The 24,919-nt window shown below is 45.4% G+C and overlaps 1 protein-coding gene across 2 annotated transcripts in view; it reads left to right on the top strand.

The window, feature by feature from the left end:
• NRDE2 (NRDE-2, necessary for RNA interference, domain containing) overlaps nt 1-24,853 on the top strand; it is a 34,319-nt gene extending 9,466 nt beyond the window's left edge. For both annotated transcript variants that reach the window (XM_056546129.1, XM_056546128.1), the window contains exons 3-16: nt 3,446-3,685; nt 4,650-4,758; nt 7,315-7,488; nt 8,461-8,604; nt 12,398-12,845; nt 12,993-13,398; nt 16,238-16,371; nt 17,131-17,254; nt 18,834-19,009; nt 19,468-19,854; nt 20,626-21,509; nt 23,114-23,252; nt 24,248-24,310; nt 24,658-24,853. In XM_056546129.1, coding sequence (XP_056402104.1) covers nt 3,625-3,685; nt 4,650-4,758; nt 7,315-7,488; nt 8,461-8,604; nt 12,398-12,845; nt 12,993-13,398; nt 16,238-16,371; nt 17,131-17,254; nt 18,834-19,009; nt 19,468-19,854; nt 20,626-21,509; nt 23,114-23,252; nt 24,248-24,310; nt 24,658-24,783 — 3,375 coding nt within the window. In that variant the 5' untranslated portion in view covers nt 3,446-3,624 and the 3' untranslated portion in view covers nt 24,784-24,853. The remainder of the gene's footprint in view (nt 1-3,445; nt 3,686-4,649; nt 4,759-7,314; nt 7,489-8,460; nt 8,605-12,397; nt 12,846-12,992; nt 13,399-16,237; nt 16,372-17,130; nt 17,255-18,833; nt 19,010-19,467; nt 19,855-20,625; nt 21,510-23,113; nt 23,253-24,247; nt 24,311-24,657) is intronic.
• The last annotated feature ends 66 nt before the right edge of the window (nt 24,854-24,919 follow it).

The raw sequence follows: 24,919 nt of genomic DNA, 5'->3' as shown, positions 1-24,919 counted from the left end.
AGGCATGCTGAAAATTATAGCTTTGCAATAGCTGAAGGCAACACTCGTAGGGAAACTACAATTCCCAGCATGCCCAGACAGCCAAAAGCAGAGAATTATAGTTTTGCAACACTGGTTGGAAAACAATTCCCAGCAAGGCTGTCCGGGCATGCTGGGAGTTGTAGTTTAGCAACAGCTGGAGGCACACTGATTAGGAAATTGGTTGGATAGACAGAATTGTTATTTCAGGATTTCAGAAAAGCTGAATGGCAAGCTCAAAGAGTGGTCCTAGTAGTTGAACATAGGAAAGAATGCCACTGGTTGTCACCCAGCTTTCCCGGAGTAGACATAAGGAGGAGAGCACCACTGCATTGTAAGGTAGCTTTATTATTCAGGAGTCTAGGAAAGCTGGATATCACCCAAATTGATGGCTGTTACAGCTCCTAAAGGTGTTGTCACTGGACTGGACATATCTATAAGGAGCCGGGTATCAGTTCATAGTTAGGTTGAGTTACCATTCAGGGATCTGGGAAAGTTGTATGACAACCAAAGTGGCTGTCCCCCATCTTTTTGGGAGTCCTAAAACCAGAATTATATCCAGACTTTCCTCCACCCAGGTTAAAGACAGAGTTGCAGCCCTGTGTATATCTATATACCCTGACCAAGGCAGAGTTGCTCCTTGTCGCCCCGGGCACAAGCCATGACAGTGCCCCCCATCCCCCATGGCAGCTCGACCGTTATAAATTCTGTTGTGGGACTGGGAGACAAAGTACGATATAGAAGTAGATTTGTCTGGGGTCTGGAAAAGCTGAGTGCTCATGATAATGATGAACCGTTTCACCCTCCTGACCGCTCTGGCACAGGCAACAGCAGCCATAAAGGAGAGATTAGGAGGACATTAATAATTCACCAGACGCTTTACACTGCAGCGACCTGAATTATTTACGTTGTAGCATTTGCCCTTTTTTATAGATATATCGACACCTTTACTTTGATCTGTAACATGAACCTGCAGCGATAACCGCCGCCATAAACCACGGGTCCAACGCCATAACCCTGGGGCACAACTACAACTCCCATCATGCACTGACAGACCTCCAGCTGGGTGATGAGCAGACGCTGTCAGGGCATCAGTGTCGCAGTTCTACAACAGCTTGAGAGCAGAGGCTGTCGGGACATGTTGGGAGTTGTAGTTTGCAACAGCTGGAGAGCTAAAGACTAACAACATGACATAGGAGTTGTTGTTTTTGCCAAACTGCAGAGCTGAATGAAGGCTGTCAGGAAATGATAGGAGTTGTAGTTTTGCTCTAATGTGTATGGTGGGCTGCCATGGCATGATGGGAGTAGTCGTTTTACAACAGCTGGAAAGACAAAGGCTGTCGGGGCATGTTGGGAGTTGTAGTTTCACAACAGCTGGAGAGCATGCTGGGAGTAGTAGTTTTACAACAGCTGGAGAAACAAGGGCTGTCGGGACATGATGGGAGTTGTAGTTTTGCCAAACTGCACAGCTAAAGGCTGTCAGGAAATTATAGGAGTTGTAGTTTTGGGGAACACTGCTCTTATGTGTATGGTGGGCTGTCATGGCATGATGGGAGTTGTAGTTTCACAACAGCTGGAGAGCAAAGGCTGTCATGGCAATATGGAAGTTGTAGTTTTGCCACACTGCACAGCTAAAGGCTGTCAGGAAATTATAGGAGTTGTAGTTTTGCAACAGCTGGAGAGCCGCAGGTTAGGGAACACTGCTCTTCTGTGCATGGTGGACTGTCATGGCATGATGGGAGTTGTAGTTTATCGGCAGCTGAAGAGACAAAGGCAGTCAGGGTAAAGTAGGAGTTGTAGTGTTGCAAAGGCTGGAGACATATCATGGCAGCACTCCCCAACCTGAGACTCCGCAGCTGTTACTAAACAATATAACAAATAATGGAGGACACGGATACGCTGTAATGTTCCCAAAACATTTTTTTATAGTATATTTGGGGGGGGGGGGGGGGTTCTGTTGCTCCAAATCCTTACATGACAAAAGGTGAAAGTCCCTGCAATCACCACTAGGGGGAGCTCTCAGATTTCTAGCACTTGTATAGAGCTCAATAATAAATCTGTAGACGGTGAGCTCCTCCTAGTGGTGGCAGGAGATACAGACACCAAAGCTTGTATTCACTTACAACAAGCCGAGATCCCAGACCGATTCTTTAAATTCTGCCGCATATTTAACTCAATATTTGCTGCATAATGTGCCCCAGTTCAAAAAAGGTTTTCAGTATGTGACGTTACTCATCAAACATCTGCAGAAAAAGGATTGCAAAGTGTGAACTACGTCATATATTCACGATAACAACAAGGGATGAGGTGCATAAGGCACGAGCTGCACTTCCATTTTTTGTATCGCGGCTGATTGATTCTAAAGGGGTAAGGGACCGGTTTAGATACGAAGTACGTAGCGCTATCAGGCGAGGAATAAAAAAGTTATGGATTTTATAAAGTGGCGACACTAATTTTATTTTTACTGTTTCTATAATGACAAGGTAGTAAAGAAATATAAAAACCAACAACCTATATAAATACGGCTGTGATCGAACTGAGCGGCAGAATAAAGCTATAATGTTATTTTTACTGTACCGTAAATGGCGTAAATTTAATGACAAAAAATCACATATTTTTTCCATTTGACCAGCAAGAATAAATAAATAAATTACCAATAAGATATTTGAACCCCAAAAGTGCGACTTGTCTCTCAAAAAACACGCCCCGTTTGGCTTTGTCGCTGGAAAAATTAAGCAGTTACTGCACTTAGAGGGCGACAGTGGAAAAACGAAACAAATTAAAGTGGTGTTTCCCAACCAGTGTGCCTTCAGCTGTTGCAAACTACAACGCCCAGCATGCTCGGACAGCCTTTGGCTGTCCGGGCATGCTGGGTGTTGTAGTTTTGCAATAGACATAGCATTCTGGTTGGGAAAACACAGGAATAAAAAAACATAGTTGTTTTCTTCCAGAAACAGCACCACCGCCCGTCCTCAGGTTGTGTCCGGTATTACAACTTGGCTCCGTTCACTTCAATGAAACTGCAATACCACATACAACCTGAAGACAGGGGTGGCGCTGTTTTTGCTGTCTGTGTCAAGCCATATATTCTGCATCTAAATGTGCCAGGTAAATGCCAGTACAAGGGGGTGTATGAAGCCCCTGATCTACAATCCATCTCCAGTGACTCCATGTATAATGCACAGAATGATCATGTGACTCCATTCTCCTAAATCACGTGACTTGGTCTCAAGACACTTTGGGGGAGATTTATCAAAACCTGTCCAGAGGAAAAGTTGCTGAGTTGCCCATAGCAACCAATCAGATCGCTTCTTTTTGAAAAGGTCTCTGAAAAATGAAGCGATCTGATTGGTTGCTACGGGCAACTCCGCAACGTTTCCCCTGCACAGGATTTGATAAATCTCCCCCTTTGTATCTTTTCTGACAGTTTACCAAACATCAACGCAGATGGACGTCTTCGGACTACGTATCCCAGGAGTCATTGCGGCGCATCTCCAGAAGCGAATCTTTGAATTCGACCGCGGTGCATTGTGGGAGCGGTAGTCCGGAGGGAGAAGCGTGTGACGTAGATTGTGTGCGACGGGATTATTGAGGGGAGACCTGGACATGGCGCTGTTCCCTGCATTTGCCGGGTATCCCAGTGCGGGCGGCGCCCCCGAACAAGCAGGTGACCCCCAGGGGGAGCCCCGGAACTGTCTGCCCCTGCAGGAGACCCCGTACTCCTAACAGTGACCCCTCCTCCTCTGCCATAGACCCCTCCTCCTCTGCCATAGACCCCCTGTACCCCTCCACCTCTGCCCTAGACCCTCTGTACCCCTCCTCCTCTGCCATAGACCCCCTGTACCCCTCCTCCTCTGCCATAGACCCCCTGTACCCCTCCTCCTCTGCCATAGACCCTCTGTACCCCTCCTCCTCTGCCATACACCCCCTGTACCCCTCCACCTCTGCCATAGACCCCCTGTACCCCTCCACCTCTGCCCTAGACCCTCTGTACCCCTCCTCCTCTGCCATAGACCCCCTGTACCCCTCCTCCTCTGCCATAGACCCCCTGTACCCCTCCACCTCTGCCATAGACCCCCTGTACCCCTCCACCTCTGCCCTAGACCCTCTGTACCCCTCCTCCTCTGCCATAGACCCCCTGTACCCCTCCTCCTCTGCCATAGACCCCCTGTACCCCTCCTCCTCTGCCATAGACCCCCTGTACCCCTCCTCCTCTGCCATAGACCCCCTGTACCCCTCCACCTCTGCCATAGACCCCCTGTACCCCTCCACCTCTGCCATAGACCCCCTGTACCCCTCCACCTCTGCCATAGACCCCCTGTACCCCTCCTCCTCTGCCATAGACCCCCTGTACCCCTCCTCCTCTGCCATAGACCCCCTGTACCCCTCCACCTCTGCCATAGACCCCCTGTACCCCTCCACCTCTGCCATAGACCCCCTGTATCCCTCCTGCCATAGACCCCCTGTACCCCTCCACCTCTGCCATAGATCCCTGTGCCCCTTCCACAGACCCCCTGTACCCCTCCACCTCTTATATAAGGGTGGAGGGGGTTCAGAGATTTGGGGGTCACTATAGGTAGAGAACTTTCAGAGCTGCAGTGTCGTCTCATGTTTTGCTGTCTCCTTCGCAGGGCTGGACTGGCTGAATAATCGGAGCTTCAGTACGGAGGACGCCCTGTCCCTGCACCAGCGCACACAGCTCGCCGCGCCGCCCCCACTCCGGGAATCTCCACTCTCTAGGTAGTCAGATCTTATATGTCACGGCCACGAGCCAGGACCTGATAGGAGTTATACTTCTCCAACAACCAAGAATTAGGGGCTACAAAAACTCACCCTTAGTGGAATGTTGTATTTGCTGCTTTGATAGTTGGGCTGTGACTAATATGACCTTGTGTCCTGAATAACAATAAAGAACTTTCCCTTTAATACAAGGTACAAATCCCTGATACAGTAGTCACCCAGCCTTCCCGGGCTTCTGATCGGGTCTAATGATTTGTTTCTTTAGGATTGCTGCCTACATTAGATCTGCCAGTAATGTCTGTGAAGGCCTGGATGATGGGTTCATAATCAGAGGTTTAAAGAGGTTATCCAGGATCAGAGGAACAGAGCTGATTTCTTTAAAAAAAAAAAAAAAAAAAAACAGCACCACACTCGTTCTAAGGTTGTGTGTAGTACTGCAACTCAGTTCCATTGAAGCAAATGAAGTGAAGTCGTAATAACACACACAACCTGAGGACGAGTGTGGTGCTGTTTTTGAAAGAACTTAGCTCTGTTTTTCTGTTGCTGGATAACACCTTCAATACCAGCATTGACCTTATATGGCTACCAGAGCTGAGGGTTTGTAACAATTGCATGCAGCATAGTCCGTCCTCTGTAGGGAACACACCACAGTATCTGGAATATTCCTCCTTTTCCACTTGAGTTTTTTTCTGGCAGTTTTTGAGCTAAAGTCAGAAGTGGATCCATAAAGGAGGAGAAGTGTAAGTCCTTCCTTTATATGTCCTATTCCTTTAGAATACATTTCTGGCTTTGGCAAAAACTGCCAGAAAAAAAAAAAGTGGAAACTTAGCCTTAGAATATATCAGTCTAGAGCAGTGGTCTCCAACCTGCGGCCCTCCAGATGTTGCAAAACTACAACTCCCAGCATGCCCGGACAGCCAACGGCTGTCCGGGCATGCTGGGAGTTGTAGTTTTGCAACATCTGGAGGGCCACAGGTTGAAGACCACTCGTTTAAAGTCTCAGGTGGTTGTCTAGACTGGATGCAATTGCAGCGAACACTCAGCTGTGAAATGTATTAGGTAAGAACACCTGTTCATATATATTTTGAATATATACTGTGACTTGTTCCATTCACTGACATCAACCAGAGGAAAATAAAAACAGGAATGGAAACACAGAGGGGGGTCATTCAAAACTTATCATGTCCAAAATTTGGGGGTGACTAGTGTAAATCTTGGATCATTTTCATGTAAAACGCTTTTTCGCGACCAAATTTTGGAGTGAAAAAGTTTCCGTCAGATATTCAAAAAGTGTTTTACATGAGAATGATCCAAGGTTTACACTAGTCACACCAGTTTTGTAAAAGTGGGCGTGGTTATGTAAATTTAATATAAACTTACACAATATTTTCAAAGTGGCGAGAGTCCATTTTACATAAAACATTTCGAGGGGTACTCCGGCCCTAAGACATCTTATCCCCTATCCAAAGGATAGGGGATAAGATTAGAGATGAGCAAACTTACAGTAAATTCGATTCGTCACGAACTTCTCGGCTTGGCAGTTGATGATTTATCCTGCATAAATTAGTTCAGCTTTCAGGTGCTCCGGTGGGCTGGAAAAGGTGGATACAGTCCTAGGAGACTCTTTATTAGGACTGTATCCACCTTTTCCAGCCACCGGAGCACCTGAAAGCTGAACTAATTTATGCAGGATAAGTCATCAACTGCCGAGCCGAGAAGTTTGTGACGAATCAAATTTACTGTAAGTTCGCTCATCTCTAGTTACTGCACCAGCACTTACATTTAACCCCTGGGTATGTTTTATTCATACAGTTATTGCTTGTCTGGGTGCTGGTAATCATGGAATATGATGTAAGATGCTTTTGCCAGAATTTTCAGTGATTCAAAATTTGGCACCAAAATCGGCAAAATTAAAGATGGCGGCAAAAATGTAAAAAATAAATAAATAAATAACTACAACTCCCAGCATGCACGGACAGTCATTGTGTATTTGTATTTATGGGATTGTCTTAATAACCGGGAGCAGATTGTGATTGGCTGAGCAGCTTCCTCTATGTTCTAGAGATCAGTCAGTGTCTGAACACTTAGGGGGAGATTTATCAAAACCTGTGCAAAGGAAAAGTTGCCCAGTTGGCCATAGCAACCAATCAGATCGCTCCTTTCATTTTGCACAGGCCTTGTTAAAAATGAAAGAAGCGAGCTGATTGGTTGCTATGGTCAACTGGGCAACTTTTCCTCTGGACAGGTTTTGATAAATATCCCCCTTAGACCCCAATCTATCAAAACTATTGATGTGTTTCCAGGACCTAGGTGTCCAACCTGTGGCCCTCCAGCTGTTGCAAAACTACAACTCCCAGCATGCCCAGACAGCCATTGGCTGTCTGGGCATGCTGGGAGTTGTAGTTTTGCAACAGCTGGAGAGCGGCATGTTGTACACTTAGGCTCTATGACGTGTCAATTTTTTTTTTTAAAGCAACAGGTACACTTTTTAAACCTACTTTATACTAGACCAGACAAGGCCCTTTCAGTAGTGACTGTATATTGTGTGTATTACAGCACTGACCCCAAACCTCAGAGCTCCGGGAGCGAGTCGTCCGATTCAGGGGCCGAGAAAAGAAGTAAAAAGAGGAAAAAGAAGAAAAAAAAACACAAAAAGCATAAGAACCGGAAGAAGAGCAGCGAGGAGGAGGAGGAAGATGTCAGAGATTTAAAGAAGCCTCAGCCTGTCAGGTGGGTGACACATTGTCCTGGATGGGACCATACACACAAAGTGATTGTGGCCCCCAGGATTTTTGTCGCCCCGCTTATTGGCCCATGGGGGGGGGAAGTGGCTGCCTGTTCTATTTTGCTCATTGTGGGGAGACCAATAGGAATCGGCAGGCTGGGAGTTGTAGTGTTGCAGACGCATCACTTCACCATTGCTGTAGTCAGCGGGGGATGGGTGGTTGCGGGAAGATTCTTGTAGAGCTATATAATACATTTTCACATTAGGCTAAGCCTTTATTGAGAGATTGTCGAGGGGGTCTAACCCCTGGGATTCTGACAGTGAGCAGAATTAAAGGGGTACTCCGCTACTAGACATCTTATCCCCTAGCCAAAGGATAAGGGATAAGATGTCTGATCGCCGAGGTCCCTCTGCTGGGGGGGGGGGCTGCGATCTCCCGCAGCACCCGGCGTACTTAACAAAGCTGGGTTCCTGCGGCAGTGGTCGTGACGTCACCACGTCCCCTTCTTTCGTCAGGCCACGCCCCCTCTATTCGTGTCTATGAGAGGGGGCGTGTCAGTCCATAGACATGAATGGAGGGGGTGTGGCATGACATCACAAGGGATTGTGACATCACGGCCTTCGGCTCTGAACAATATGTTCAGAATGCTGAACCACCGGAGTACCCCTTTAAGGCTGCATGCCTCCTTGTGATGAGTACCGTGCCTGGAGCGCCCCTGTTCTTACTTGTGACTATGCCTGGTACTGCAGGACTGATCCATTCAAGAGAATAGTTCTGACTGTCAGTAACAGGCACAGCAGCCCCTTATAGTCCCTGGAGCTCATACACCCCCCCCCCCCTCCCCACCACCAAAGAGTCCGTATTAATGGCCTAAAATCGTAAGTTTATCATATTAACGGAAGTGTTATCGTGCGCCCATCATTCTGTCCTGTGAAGGGTTAAACCATTCCGCATCTGTGGCTTTTGTCGCCTTCAGGGAAGCCGCCTGTGGATCAGCCGCCGGCCGCTCTATCTGGCTGGATGAAGCTCAGCCTGCACCAGAGGAGACGTTCCGAATTGATAATAAAGCCGATCCGGCCAACTGGGAGTATAAGTCACTGTACCGAGAAGACATTGCACGGTGAGAGGGGGGGAGGGTTATACTTATGTTTCACTAAGCTGCGTACATGCATTCAGTGTGAACACCTCCATAGGTTAGAAGGACGATAACGTGCACTATCGTAATGCATAGGGCAATAATTGCATTCCCCAACCTCTGTTTCTCCAGCTGTTGCAACTGGTGCCAGAAAGTTATAAAGATTAGTCAATTACTTCTATTTAATAATCTTAATCCTTCCAGTACTTATCAGCTGCTGTATGCTCCACAGGAAGTTCTTCTCTTTTTGAATTTATTTTCTGTCTGACCACAGTGCTCTCTGCTGACACCTCTGTCCTTGTCAGGAACTGTCCAGAGTAGGAGCAAATCCCCATAGCAAACCTCTCCTACTCTGGACAGTTCCTGACATGGACAGAGGTGTCAGCAGAGAGCACTGTGGTCAGACAGAAAAAAAAATCAAAAAGAAAATAACTTCCTATGGAACATACAGCAGCTGATAAGTACTGGAAGGATTAAGATTTTTTTTATATAGAAGTAATTTACAAATTTGTATAACTTTCTGGCACCAGATGATTTAAAGAGTACCTATCATCATCTAAACTCTACCTAATCCCCCTCCCCTAACTGTCCCTGACTTTCACTAACTCTATCCCTGTAATTATTTGTTATCAAAACCCCCTAAAAATACCTTTTTCCTGAACTGTTTGGCAGCTCAGTCTCCTGTTGTGTGCGAGGGGAGGAAGGGAGCGTGCCCCAGCAGGTGCTACGTCACTGAAGCCTGCTGGGGGGCCGCTTCCGCCCTCACTTCACTATATAGCAGAGTCTGGACGTGGGAGATTATCGGAGCCGCTGCCGACACATCGCTGTGCTCGTCACATGTCCCGGCTGAAGTGTCAGATTTGCCGGCCTGGCATGAGTCCGAAATCACCAGCAGCCGGGACATGTAGGGAGACCCCTAGTGGTGGGATTTCCCAATTGAAAAAAAAACATATAAATAGACATTTAAAAAAAAACATATTTAGGAACTTTTATTTTTTTTATTTTTTTTTTATACATTTAACAACATATAAAAAAAATTGTTGTTGACAGGTACTCTTTTTAAAAAAAAAAAAAAAAAATTCCACCAGAGTAACCCTTTAAGTATTTCTTAACCTGTGGACAGCCGTATAAAGAGTCATAGTTTGGGAGACACTGTATGTGCATGATGGGAGTTGTAGGTTTGCAGCAGCTGGAGAGCCACAATGACATAAGGTATGTGGGGCATAAGAGTCTGGACCGCCATAGGTTGGGGCAGTGTTTTCCAAATATTGTCTCCAGCTGTTGCAAAACTCCAACTCCCAGCATGCCCCGGACAGCCTTTGGCTGTCCGGGGCATGCTGGGAGTTGTAGTTTTGCAATAGCTGGAGGCACACTGGTTGGAAGACATTGGCATAGAGCAGTGGTCTTCAACCTGCAGACCTCCAGATGTTGCAAAACTACAACTCCCAGCATGCCCGGACAGCCAATGGCTGTCCGAACATGCTGGGAGTTGTACTTTTGCAACATCTGGAGGTCCGCAGGTTGAAGACCACTGGCATATAGAGTAACACGTAACTGCAGGATCTGACTGCACAAGAGTTGTCTGTAACCATGGAGATACACAAGCCTGCTTGCTGGGAGCTGTAGTTCTGCAACAGATGGAGGTGCACTGTTAGGAAAACCATTGGATTGGAGAATACTGGGAACTAGGAGACGCTGCAGCAGCTCAGTCCCCCCCCCCCCTCAGACCCTCCGGCCACTCCAGGGAGTTGAGTTCACTTTGTCACTTTGCTCTTTGTTATGGATGGACATTCAGGCTACAGCTGAATATTATAAACTCATAACCGGTTTAATAAGCGGCGTGGGCGGCGGCAGATGGCATTTTAATAATCGTAGACTCTAATTAACACCCAGATCTCCTCCAGGTTTATTATCACCGCTCCGCAGCCTCCTCTTTGCTGTTGTTTTGACAGTCGCTTAAAGGGGTACTCCGGTGGAATTTTTTATTTTTTTTTGTAATCAACTGGTGCCAGAAAGTTAAACAGATTTGTAAATTACTTCTATTAAAAATTCTTAATCCTTTCAGTACTTATTAGCGGCTTTACACTACAGAGGAAATTCATTCACATCTAGAGCTGCATTCAGTTTTTATTCTTTAGTCACATCTAGAGCTGCATTCAGTTATTATACTCCAGTCACATCTAGAGCTGCATTCAGTTATTATACTCCAGTCACATCTAGAGCTGCATTCAGTTATTATACTCCAGTCACATCTAGAGCTGCATTCAGTTATTATACTCCAGTCACATCTAGAGCTGCATTCAGTTATTATACTCCAGTCACATCTAGAGCTGCATTCAGTTATTATACTCCAGTCACATCTAGAGCTGCATTCAGTTATTATACTCCAGTCACATCTAGAGCTGCGTTTAGTTATTATACTCCAGTCACATCTAGAGCTGCGTTTAGTTATTATACTCCAGTCACATCTAGAGCTGCGTTTAGTTATTATACTCCAGTCACATCTAGAGCTGCGTTTAGTTATTATACTCCAGTCACATCTAGAGCTGCGTTTAGTTATTATACTCCAGTCACATCTAGAGCTGCGTTTAGTTATTATACTCTAGTCACATCTAGAGCTGCATTCAGTTATTATTCTCCAGTCACATCTAGAGCTGCATTCATAAACCTGCTGCCGATTGGTTTCCCATCACTAATTCTTAAATGGGCATGCTCTGTACAATCCACTCGAACCTTGCCTGACAGCTGCAGGCTCACGGGACATTCTGGGACTTGTAGTTCTGCAACAGCTGTAGAGCTACAAGTTGTAGAACACTACTGTCCAACTACTGTAGTGAAACTACAACTCCCATCGTGGTAGCCATACCATTAGCCTTCATGAGCCTCTTGCAGTTTTGTGTATCCTCCCCCTATGCAGGCTTGTGTATCTCCATGATTACAGACTACAGACAACTCTTTTGTAGTCAGATCCTGCAGTCACTTGTTACTTTTGTCAGTGTCTCCCAACCAGTGTACCTCCAGCTGTTGCAAAACTACAACTCCCAGCATGCCCAGACAGCCAAAGGCCAGTGTTTTTCAACCAATGTGCCCCCAGCTGTTGCAAAACTATAACTCCCAGCATGCCCAGACAGCCAAAGGCCAGTGTTTTTCAACCAATATTCCCCCAGCTGTTGCAAAACTACAACTCCCAGCATGCCCGGACAGCCGTTGGCTGTCCGGGCATGCTGGGAGTTGTAGTTTTGCAACAGCTGAAGGCACACTGGTTGGGCGACAGCGTTCCATGCCAATGGTCCCCAACCTGTAGTTCTCCAGCTATTGCAAAACTGCTACTCCCCTCATGCCTTGATATTCATATAGCTGTCCGGGCATGCTGGGAGTTGTAGTTTTGCAAGAGCTGAAGGCACCCTGGTTGGGAGACACCGTTTCACGACAATGGTCCCCAACCTGTAGTTCTCCAGCTATTGCAAAACTGCAACTCCCATGAAGCCCTGATATTCATTTAGCTGTCAGAACATGTTGGGAGTTGTAGTTTTAGGTTGGAGAACACTGAACCAGCAGGGGGCGATGCAGAGCTGTGATTTATATGGCACCCTTACAGCAAGCAGGAAAGCAGCAGCTTGTTGAATACAGCTCTGGAATACAAGAGTCACATCAAGCAAAATACATGTTTATATAGATGTAAACTGTAATGGGATGTTGCCTCGGAGTGCCACCGCTCCTGTGCTGGGATCAGTCATGTGATCAGTAAATATCTGCCCCTTCCTTCCTGTGCCCCAAGGTATAGGAGGAGAGGCCATTCCTGCCTGGGGATTAATCCCAAGACGCAGCAGATCATCTGGGAAGATGCGATCAAGAAGAAGACGTCTCAGAAAAGAGCCGAGCGCTACTACAACAGGCAGGCGGTGCAGACGTTGCGAGCCACAGCGGAATCGGTGTCTTGCGGTAAGGACGGTGCGGCGGCCATCACCTCCGGGTTCATTCCAGTGCGGGACTGTGATCCGGACTCCGCCTCCACTCCCGGTCCGGAGAGCTGGGTGAATCCACTGGGAGTGTATGATAAATCCACAACCATGTGGCTGCAAGGTAAAGGGGGCCCGGAAAACAAGACCACCCCAACCCTGGAGCGGAGGGACACCGGCCTCCTGGAGAAGGTGGAGGATTACAACAGGAGGGTCCGAGAAAACCCTGGAGACATCAGGACCTGGATGGAGTTCGTCTCGTTTCAGGTGCCCGTAATTCAGCAGCGATTTATGGCTTTTTGGATGATCTGGAAAAGCTGGGTGGTGACAGATATATAATTGCAATTACAAGTCACCCAGCTTTTCTGGAGTCCAGAGCAGCAGATTTGATTAGCGATATCTCTCTTTCTGCAGGATGGGTTGATCCATCAGCCCAGCATCTACTCCACCAGCGAGAGCGAGATGGACAGTCACCGCATGTCTCTAAAGATGGTGCTGGAGAAGAAGCTGTCTATCCTGGAGAGAGCCATCGAGAGTAACCCCGCCAGCACCCAGCTGAAGTTGGCGCGGCTGCGTCTGTGCGCAGAGTTCTGGGAGACCCCCGCCCTGCTGAAGGAGTGGCAGAAACTGATATTTCTCCACCCCAACGACCCCCAGCTCTGGAAGAAGTATCTGCAGTTTTCTCAGGGACAGTTCAGCGCCTTCTCCGTGTCCAAAGTGAACGGCGTCTACGGGAAGTGTCTCAGCACCCTGTCCGCGGTACACGACGGGAGCATGCTGTCCCACCCGGCCATGCCCGGCACCGAGCGCAGCATGTATGGTGAGTGGAGTCTTTACTCTCTTCATACCCTAAGTCAGTGTTTCCCAACTAGGGTGCCTCCAGCTGTTTTAAAACTAAAACTCCCAGCATGCCCGGACTGCCAACGGCTGTCCGGCCATGCTGGGAGTTGTAGTTTTGCGACAACCGGAAGTTCAAAATTTGGAGGCTTTGGTCATTGTTTCCCAACCAGGGTGCCTCCAGCTGTTGCAAAACTACAACTTCCCAGCATGCCCAGACAACCAATGGCTGTCCAGGGGTACTTCGGTGGCAAACTTTTTTTATTTATTTATTTATTTTTTAAATCAACTGGTTCCAGAAAGTTAAACAGATTTGTAAATGACTTCTATTAAAAAAATCTTAATCCTTCCAGTACTTATTAGCTGCTGAATACTACAGAGGAAAATATTTTCTTTTTGGAACACAGTGCTCTCTGCTGACATCATGACCTCAGTGCTCTCTGCTGTCACCTCTGTCCATTTTAGGAACTGTCCAGAGCAGCATATGTTTGCTATGGAGATTTTCTCCTACTCTGGACAGTTCTCAAAATAAACACAGGTGTCAGCAGAGAGCACTGTGCTCGTGATGTCAGCAGAGAGCTCTTTGTTCCAAAAAGAAAAGAATTTCCTCTGTAGTATTCAGCAGCTAATAAGTACTGGAAGGATTAAGATTTTTTAATAGAAGTAATTCACAAATCTGTTTAACTTTCTGACACCAGTTAATAAAAAAATAAATTAAAAAAAAAAAGTTTTCCACCAGAGTACCCCTTTAAGTTTTGCAACATCTTGAAGTTCACAGTTTGGAGATTTAGGCTGCATTCACACCACGTTTTTGCAGTACAGTTCCCGTATACGTTTTCAATTTGAACCCTGTACAGAACCGTATTGAAAACCGTGCAAGATGCATCTGGTTGTGTCCGTTTTGCATCCTGTACGGTTTTGTACGTTTTTTTTCTTGTACCCAAAACCATAGCCTACCACGGTTTTAGGTCCGGGTGAAAAACCGTATTGAAACTGTATACGTTTTGTTTTTTTTAACATGGGAGTCAATGGGAACCGTACGATTCCATCCGGTTTTCACCATACGGTTTTTTACTTAGCACAGCTTTTTTTCTTGGAATTTTTATCAAACAAGTAAAACTTTATTTATAATGGAGTGAAAAGTTAAAAATGTATACGTTCTTTTCTTTAAAAAAAACTGATGCAACCGGACATAATTTTTCAAACCGCATATGGTTTTTAACCGTATACTCGTATTGATACAGTTTAGTCCAGTTTTAAGGAATACGTTTTTCATCAAAAACCTGATACGGGAACTGTGCAAAAACGTGGTGTGAATGCAGCATTTCCCAACCAGGGTGCCACCAACTGTTGCAAAACTACAACTCCCAGCATGCCCGAACAGCCGTTGGCTGTTCGGGCATACTGGGAGTTGTAGTTTTGCAACACAATGGTTGGGAATCGTTGCTTTTAGTGCTTCATTAATACTATTGCTGTTTTGTATCTATTATAAAGATGGGGAGACGCTGCCACCTGCTGTCAGAGTGACAGTACTGCACCATTCCATTAATGGAGTGTTTTAACCCAGTACATTTACGACCTACACAGAGGACGGGGTTCCCTAACCTGTGTCTCTTCAGCTAACCTTCCGCTGTCATGGAATGATGGGAGTTTTAGTTTTGTAACATCTGATGAGCTGCAGGTTGGAGAACACTTCTGTATGGGATTTGTACATGCAGGATGTCACTGCCTGTCCACAATTCCCACATACGTTCTGCTGTGCCAAATGGCACTCCTAGAATGAAAACTGTTCTACATCTTCTACATTGCATCCAATACTTGTTATCCATTCACTGACCGCAAGCAGTGATCTTAAAAAATAATAATAATATAAAAATATATATATATATATATCTGTGTGTATATATATATATATATATATATATATATATATATATATATATAAATAATATATATTTATTTATAAATAAATAAAATGGCCAGGCTCAATCTTTTCTGCTCTGTTAAAACAAAAGTGTATTGAGCCCCGGTGTTCTGATTTGCTTCATTTCCTCACCGCACTCTGCTTGCTGTCACAGAATAGATTTGCTCATCTTCACACTCAGAATAATAATCTGATCCCCTAATCCTGCTCGGCAGTCTAGAAATGACTATTGTATCCAATCCGCATCATCCTCTAAAACTGTGGACTCCAGACTAACACATTGTACCGGCACCGATACATTGTAACAAACTATAGGGACAGTTCAGAGAGTTGTCTTATAATATGTGACTGCGTTCACACGGCCGTCTAGACCCGTCCCGTTCTTCTCCCGTCAAAAATAAAAACGGACTTTAAAAAAAAAAAAAAAAAAAAAAATGGCCAATAAAGGATCCATTATTGTTCAGTTAATAAACCAAAAAAAATTAGTTTTTTTTGTTCTGAGCATGCTCAGAAGTAAAAACAGAATAAAAAAACGGATGCAAACAGATGACATTAAAGGCTCATCCGTTTTCCATAGACTTCAATGTTAAATTTGCTGTATCCGTTTTTTCTTCCGTTTTTGACGGGGGAAAAAATACTGCATGCACGTCTTTTCTCCTGTAAAAAAAAAAAATAATTAGCCCAGACTGGTGCAAACGGATGTGAAAGGATTGTAAAAAAAAAAAAAAAAAAAAATCCCATTGACATCAATAGGATTATTTTACAACCGTTTGTAATCCGTTTACAAGCAGCAGCAACGGAACCTAAACGGGGGGGGGGGTAAATGGTACAGACGGCCGCGTGAACGCACCCTAAGCAGACTCTCTTGGGTCAGTCTGATGTTTCCTTCCTTTGGCAGATATCTTCCTCCAGCAGTGTCACTTCCTGCGCCAGGCCGGGCACTGCGAAAAGGCCGTGTCGTTATTCCAAGCGCTAATGGACTTCACTTTCTATAAGCCGGACAGCATGAAGAACATGACCACAAAGGAACAGGTAAAATCCTGTACTAAACAGTTCGCAGGTCACAGTCATCAGCACCTTATCTGATTGCGTGCACAATACGTTTTTGCAATACAGTTCCCGTATCAGGTTTTTGATGAAAAAACGGATTCCTCAAAACCGGACTAAACTGTATCAAATCGTGTGTACAAATTTCCAAACTTTGTACACGCGTTTTGAAAAAGGATGTCCGGTTGCATCCGTTTTTTAAGAAAAAAAAAGTATATGTTTATAATTTTTCACTCCATTTTGAATAAAGTTTCACTTGTTTAATTGAAATTCCAAGAAAAAAAACTGCAAAGTCAAAAACCGTGCAAACCTGATGGGACCCGTACACACATGGTTCTGTATAGTTCCCATTGACTCCCATGTTAAAAAATAAATAAAAAAAATAAAAAACGTATACGCTTTTATTCAACGGTTTTGGGTACGGGTAAAGAAAACTGACAAAACCGTATAAGACGCAAAACGAACTAAACCGGACAATGCGTTTGACATACTTTTTACAATGTTAAATCAATTCATACGGTTTTCTATACGATTCAGTGTGGTTTTTACCTTGAAACCGTATACGGGAACTGTACAGCAAAAAACATGGTGTGCGTGCGGCCTAACTTCTTATAGTTAATAATATATTGTAAAATAACTTTGTGAATCCTTTACGTACATATATTACGTTACTTGTATAATCATGTACTCAGGATCCGTACAGGATAGTAAAATACTTTTATTACTAATTTTTTGTTTTATCAGGTGGAATTTTTCGAGCCTTTCTGGGATAGCGGGGAACCTCGATTTGGTGAAAAAGGAGCAAAAGGCTGGAGCTCGTGGATGAGGCAGCAGGAGAGGGGCGGCTGGGTCATTATCAATAATCTGGGTAATACTTATAGATTGGCAGAGATAAGAATTGTTAGTTCCTCCATTATATTCTGTATCACACGGGCTCAGCTTTCGCTGACATTACTCCTCACTTGCTCTATAGTAATAGCTGACAGGGCTGGGCTTCCATGTTATGATTGTATCCTATACAGACATTGTACTTCGGTTCTTTATCATTTCTTTATATGTTTGCTGTTTTCAATTCTTTTCCTTTTGAATTTCTTTTTTGTCTTGTCCACAATGCTCTCTGCTGACACCTCTGTCTGTGTCAGGAACTGTCCAGAGCAGAAGATGTTTGCTATGGGGATTTTCTCCTGCTCTGGACAGTTCCTGATATGAGCATCAGGTGTCAGCAGAGAGCACTGTGGACAAGGCAAAAAAATCAATTCAAAAAGAAAAGAATTTCCTCTGTAGCATACAGCTGCTAAAAAGTACTGGAAGAGTAAAGATTTTTTAATAGAAGTAATTTACAAATCTGTTTAACATTCTGGCCCCAGTTGATTAAAAAAAAAATGTTTTCCACCGGAGTACCCCTTTAACAAAAGCATCCTTTACTTCAGACTGATACATTTTACCTTCACTGATACATTGTGGCAAACTAACAGTTAAAGCAGTGTTTCCCAACCAGGGAGCCTCCAGCTGTTGCAAAACTATAATTCCTAGCATGCCCGGACAGCCTTCAGCTGTCCGGGCATGCTGGGAGTTGTTGTTTTGCAACAGCTGGAGGCACCCTGGTTGGGAAACACTGATCTAAAGTCTAGTCTGTTAACCCTGTAGAGGATTATCTAGGCTGGATACCATTAAGTAGAGGCTGTATACTACAGAGGAAGTGCTTTTCTTTTGGGATTTCTCTTCTGTCACAACCACAGTGCTCTCTGCTGACCTCTGCTGTCCATTTTAGGAACTGTCCAGAGCAGCATATGTTTGCTATGGGGATTTTCTCCTGCTCTGGACAGTTCCTAAAATGGACAGCAGAGGTCAGCAGAGAGCACTGTAGTCGTGACAGAAGAGAAATCCAAAAAGAAAACAATTTCCTCTGTAGTATACAGCCGCTAAGAAGTACTGGAAGGATTAAGATTTTTTTTAATAGAAATAATTTACTAATTTGTTTAACTTTCTGGCACCAGTTGATTAAAAAAAATTATAATAATAGTTTTCCACCAGAGTAACCCTTTAAAACCGACTCCTAACTTTAAAGAAGCACTCCGGGAAACTGAGGCATCTATCAGGAAAGATCTGATGAGTAATGACTGTAGTTCCTAAAAAGTCAGCTGACCCAGGTCTAATAGATTACACACTGACGTTTACTGTGGGTGAGGGTGGTGATAACACGACCTAGTTACTTTAATGAATGGATGCAGCTGTGCTAGAAAAAACAGATGGTGCTGTAGGACTAGTGAGTGTGCATGATATGGGCCAAAAAGAAAACTTAGAGAGCTTTTCTTTTAACCTATGGATGTTCTCACTCACTGACAGCTAGCGGAGATCTTGACTTAGTAAGGGATTGAAACATTGGAATTCTCTTAGAAGATAAAGTCATAATGAATAGGTTTTACAATAATGTATAATGTTCCCAGGTGAGGAGGAAGAAGATGAAGCAGATGAGGAGATCGATATCAAGGATAAAAGCCGCCCCCGGCCTGATATCTGGCTGGACGTGGAGTGCGCCTGGGAGGCCCAACACTGGATCCCCTGGAGACCGGACCCCGCCAAGAAACAGACCGAGGAGGATTGTGAGGACCCCGAGCGACAGGTGAGACCTGCCAGTTCCAAACTCCCGACCAATGTTTACCAACCAGCGTGCCTCCAGCTGTTGCAAAACTACAACTCCCAGCATCCCTGGACAACCAGTGTGCCTACAGCTGTTGCAAAACTACAACTTCCAACATGTCTGGACCAACCAGTGTGTCTCCAGCTGTTGCAAAACTACAACTCCCAACATGCCCAGACCAACCAGTGTTCCTCCAGCTGTTCTAAAACAACAACTTCCAACATCCCTGGACCAACCAGTGTGCCTGTAGCTGTTGCAAAACTACAACACTCAGCATGCCAACGGCTGTCTGGACATGCTGAGAGTTGTAATTTTGCAACAGCTGGAGGCACGCTGCTTAGGAAACACTGCTCCTGACACATCCAGAGCTGCATTCATCATTCTTCTGGCTGTCGTTTTGCTCTTTGTTCCCTCAGTGACATCACTTCTTATTATTCCAGGTCCTCTTCGATGACATCGGTCCGTCCATGATCAGGATCTCCAGCGTGGAGTTGAGGTTCCAGCTGGTCGTGTCCTTCCTCCAGTTCCTCGGAGTTCCCTGTGACTCTCGGCCGCCCCCGACCTCCTTGTACCTCTTGCTGGACCACGCCTCCATTTTTGACCACATCCCTTTACACGAGCGGCTGCTGACCTCCTATGACCTCCCCCTGTCTGGCGTCAGCGCCGTCGGCCATCTTGATACTATGAACGGGAACAGAGCGCGGATCGGTCAGTGTAAGGAAGGAGAGCGCTTCATGCAAGACGTCTTTCAGGCCGCCATGTCCTGCTTCACGGGGGAGGAGAAGACGAAGCTTTCTGTCTATTGGCTTCAGTATGAGATAGCCAAGGTATTGGAGCTCATGAGTCTGACTTTAATAGAACATATTATTAGTTAAAGAAGCACTTTAGATGTGTTTTTTATATTTTTCCCATATAATTCAAACTCATAATCTCTAGTCCTACAGCGTCATCCTTTTCTTCCCAGCACAGCTGCATCCATTCATTTCATTACTGTAGCTGGGTCATGTTATCACCAGTCTGACCCATAGAAATTCAGGATTTAATGTGTCAGAGGAAGTGGTCAGTCCTGGATCAGCCGACTTACTGTTAAGTACAGAATGACATAATCACCTATCAGACCCCTCCTACTAGCTCTGACCTCAACCCTCTTAGTTCTGTCTGTATACTGCTACTGTTATCTATATGGGATCAGGATATATAGTAGTTATACATCTTCCCTCCAGCTCTATCTGTATACTGCTGCTATATCTATGGAATCAGGATATATAGTAGTTAGACACCTCCCTTCCAGCTCTATCTGTATACTGCTTCTGTCTCTATGGGATCAGGAAATATAGTAGTTATACACCACCCCTCTAGCTCTATCTGTATACTGCTGCTATATCAATGGGATCAGTATATATGTTAGTGATACACCTCCCCCTCTAGCTCTATCTGTATGCTGCTCTTATTTCTCTGGGATCAGGATAAATAGTAGTTATAATACACTGTAACAAGCTCTGCAGCTGTGTAGTATGACACCTTTAGAATATAAATAATGTATTTAATAACTCTTTGGCGGTGTAAATATTTGGTGATTCTTTGGTTTCTCGTCCAAGGTGGTTCGGTGTCTGCAGGAGAAGAATAAGAAGAAGCTGAAATCTCAAGGAAAAAGGAGCAAGAGACTGGCGAAAGGTCTGCTGAAAGAAACGGCGAACCGCAACAGCCTGGCGCTGTGGAGGGAGTACGCTCTGCTGGAGCAGCTGCTGGGGAACGCCGAGGAGGCCAGGAAGGTCTTTGACGCTGCCATTGCACTCGCGGGAGGTCAAGGGTTAAAGGATCAGGACCTACGAAGCCTCTGTTTACTGTACGCAGAGCTGGAAGCGGAGATGGCGTCCGAACCGGAGCATGAAGCCTCTGCCTCCCGCGCAGTCCACATCCTCAGCAGCCTGGCTGACAGCGCCCCCTATGTGCCGTATAAAGGACCAGTCCCTGCACTTAGTATATTAAAGGCCAGGAAAGTGTATGAACGGGCGCTGGAGGACTCCCTTAATACCCCCTCTGACCCCGCCTTGGTCACCATAACCGGCTGCCTCGCCCTATTTCAGTATCTCACTGCAGGAATAGACTCGGCCGTCGCAGTGTTTCGTCAGGTTTCCAACTCCCTGGCGCCCCCTGTAGGAGACTGCATTGAAGCGCCGGGGTCGTGGAGCCCCCTGCAGGCGGTGACTGTGATGCACACAAACTTATTAAAGTACCACACCAGGGTGAGTGTCTACCCACGTGCCCCTCTGAGGGACGCCCTGATGGACGCTCTGCGGTTGTTCCCTCATAATGTTGCCCTGTGGAAATCCTACATCCGGTCTGAGAGCAGATCCCACCACGTCAACAAAGTCCGGAGGTTTATAGACGGCACCAGGAGGGCGGCGGACGCGCTGGAGCCGTATCTGTTCGCCATCCGTGCGGAAGAGGAAAGGAAAGAACTGGTAGAATCTGTGAAAAGGTGACGATGAAAATGTTTAATGCAGTGTTTTCCAAACAGTGTGTCTCCAGCTGTTGCAAACTACTACTCCCAGCATGGCTGCCTGGGCATGCTGGGAGTTGTAGTTTTGCAACAACTGGAGGCACCCAGGTTGGGAAACCCTTCCTAGGCCTATGCTTGTGTCCTGTGCTTCCCCACAAGACACAAGCATTGGCCCAGGACAGGGTTTCCTAACAGCCAAAGGCTGTGCAGGAATGCTGGGAGTTGTAGTTTTGCAGTGTAGCTTTGCCATCCTTGTAGAAGAGGGAGGGAAAGAACTAGTGGAATCTGTGAAAAGGTGACACTGAAAACATTTAATGCAGTGTTTTCCAAACAGAAACTACAGCTCCCAACATGGACGGACAGCCAAAGGCTGTCCGGGCATGCTGGGAGTTGTAGTTTTGCTACAGCTGGAGGCACACTGGTTAGGAAACCCTGTCCTAGGCCATTGCTTTGTGACTTGTGGCTCCCCAGTTGTTGTAAAACTACAACTCCCAGCATGCCCTGACAGCCAAAGGCTCTTCGGGCATGCTGGGAGTTGTAGTTATGCAACAGCTGGAGGCACACTGATTAGGAAACCCTGCCCTAGGCCAATACGATACACGTTTGGAGGAATTGCAGCTTTTTTTCCCCTCATTTTAAAGGGGTATTCCAGGAAAAAACTTTTTTTTATATATCAACTGGCTCCAGAAAGTTAAACAGATTTGTAAATTACTTCTATTAAAAAATCTTAATCCTTTCAGTACTTATGAGCTTCTGAAGTCCTCTCTGATGACACCTGTCTCGGGAAACGCCCAGTTTAGAAGCAAATCCCCATAGCAAACCTCTTCTAAACTGGGCGTTTCCCGAGACACGTGTCATCAGAGAGAAATTAGACAGAAAAGAACGACCTTTACTTCAGAAGCTCATAAGTACTGAAAGGATTAAGATTTTTTAATAGAAGTAATTTACAAATCTGTTTAACTTTCTGGAGCCAGTTGATATATATATATATAAAAAAAAGTTTTTTCCTGGAATACCCCTTTAAAGATCTCTACTTGCTGTCAATTCGTGGTAACATTCCTGGTTATACTTGCTACAGCTGAGGTTTTGTTACAATTGTTTACAGTCTTGACAAGTCTCTGATGTACAGAGCCCGGACTCCAGAGGTTAACACTGTAATTAACAGGAGGTGCTGCTGCTTTGTTCGTCTCACAGTGGACGATTACACCGATACACTGTAACAAACCTGTCAGCAGAACACGATCAATATTAGTTATTCACATTTATTTTGGGGTAGATTAATCAAAACCTGTCCATAGCCATAGCAACCAATCAGATCCCTTCTTTCATTTTTCAGAGGCCTTTATAAAAATGTAAGAAGCGATGGGATTGGTTGCTATGGGCAACTCAGCAACTTTTTCTCTGGACAGGTTGTGATAAATCTCCCCCAATGTTTTCCTGCCCTGACGGCGACAACCAGGGAACTGTGATTAAACCTCAAACAAGTAGAATTGCACATACCTCTCTCTTAACCCTTTCTCCGCTCTTCTATAGATGAAATGGAATATTGCTGCCCCCGCTGATCACTGTTCTTGTATTTACAGAGGTGAATCGGGAGACGTACACACAGTCATGCCAGAAACAGGTCTCTCCAATCGTATCAAGGCGATGTTTGAGCGCGGACTCAGCACGGAGCAGGGGTCCCGGTGTCTTCTCCTATGGAGGATGTATATACGCTTTATGGTGAGCAAACTGCAATTTACATCACTGATCCTGTACTGATCCAGAGTTATATCCTGTATTATACTCCAGAGCTGTACTCACTATTCTGCTGGTGAGGTCACTGGGTACATACATTACATTACTTATCCTGTACTGATCCTGAGTTATATCCTGTATTATATTCCAGTGCTGTACTCACTATTCTGCTGGTGAGGTCACTGTGTACATACATTACATTACTTATCCTGTACTGATCCTGAGTTATATCCTGTATTATACTCCAGAGCTGTACTCACTATTCTGCTGGTGAGGTCACTGTGTACATACATTACATTACTTATCCTGTACTGATCCTGAGTTATATCCTGTATTATACTCCAGAGCTGTACTCACTATTCTGCTGGTGAGGTCACTGTATACATACATTACATTACTTATCCTGTACTGATCCTGAGTTATATCCTGTATTATACTCCAGAGCTGTACTCACTATTCTGCTGGTGAGGTCACTGTGTACATACATTACATTACTTATCCTGTACTGATCCTGAGTTATATCCTGTATTATACTCCAGAGCTGTACTCACTATTCTGCTGGTGAGGTCACTGTGTACATACATTACATTACTTATCCTGTACTGATCATGAGTTATATCCTGTATTATACTCCAGAGCTGTACTCACTATTCTGCTGGTGAGGTCACTGTATACATACATTACATTACTTATCCTGTACTGATCCTGAGTTATATCCTGTATTATACTCCAGAGCTGCACTCACTATTCTGCTGGTGAGATCACTGTGTACATACATTACATTACTTATCCTGTACTGATCCTGAGTTATATCCTGTATTATACTCCAGAGCTGTACTCACTATTCTGCTGGTGAGATCACTGTGTACACACATTACATTACTGATCCTGTACTGATCCTGAGTTATATCCTGTGTTATACTCCAGAGCTGTACTCACTATTCTGCTGGTGGGGTCACCGTGTGCTCTCTATATTGCAGGTCTCTCAGGACAGGGGTCGGGGTCTCTTCTATAAGGCCATACAGAGTTGCCCCTGGGGTAAGGTGAGTAGTTGTTGATTCTGCACCTGGTTACATGAGTGACGATTCCTCCCGATGATTTATTTAATTTCTTGGGGCATTGTGGAGCCTGTTATTTGGTGGTCCTGTATTGGGGGGTATCACATTGCAGTGTTCTTTCCCCCCCCCCCCCCCCCCAGTAACCCTTTCCTTTCCCCTCAGGTCCTGTATTGGGGGGGTCCTGTATTTGGGGGTATCACATTGCAGTGTTCCCCGTTAACCCTTTCCTCTCCCCTCAGGTTTTGTATTCGGGGTCCTGTATTTGGGGGGGTCCTGTATTCGGGGGTATCACATTGCAGTGTTCCTCAGGTAACCCTTTCCTCTCCCCTCAGGTTTTGTATTTGGACGCGGTTGAATATTTCCCGGATCAGTTACAGGAGATTGTGGATTTAATGATGGAGAAGGAGCTGAGGGTGCGGCTGCCCCTGGAGGAGCTGGATCTGCTGCTGGAGGACTAGTCGCTGACCGTCTGCCGCCCCTCTGGACACTCACCTCTATGACTCAATAAATCTCTGCTTGGAGACGTTGCACATTTGCTGTTCTCCAGTTAGTAAAAAATAACAACAAATCTCAATTTTTGTCTTAATTCGGATC

This window comes from Hyla sarda, chromosome 11 (genome assembly GCF_029499605.1).
Source record: "Hyla sarda isolate aHylSar1 chromosome 11, aHylSar1.hap1, whole genome shotgun sequence".
Lineage (NCBI taxonomy): Eukaryota > Metazoa > Chordata > Amphibia > Anura > Hylidae > Hyla > Hyla sarda.
This window is presented reverse-complemented; position numbering and strand designations above follow the sequence as displayed.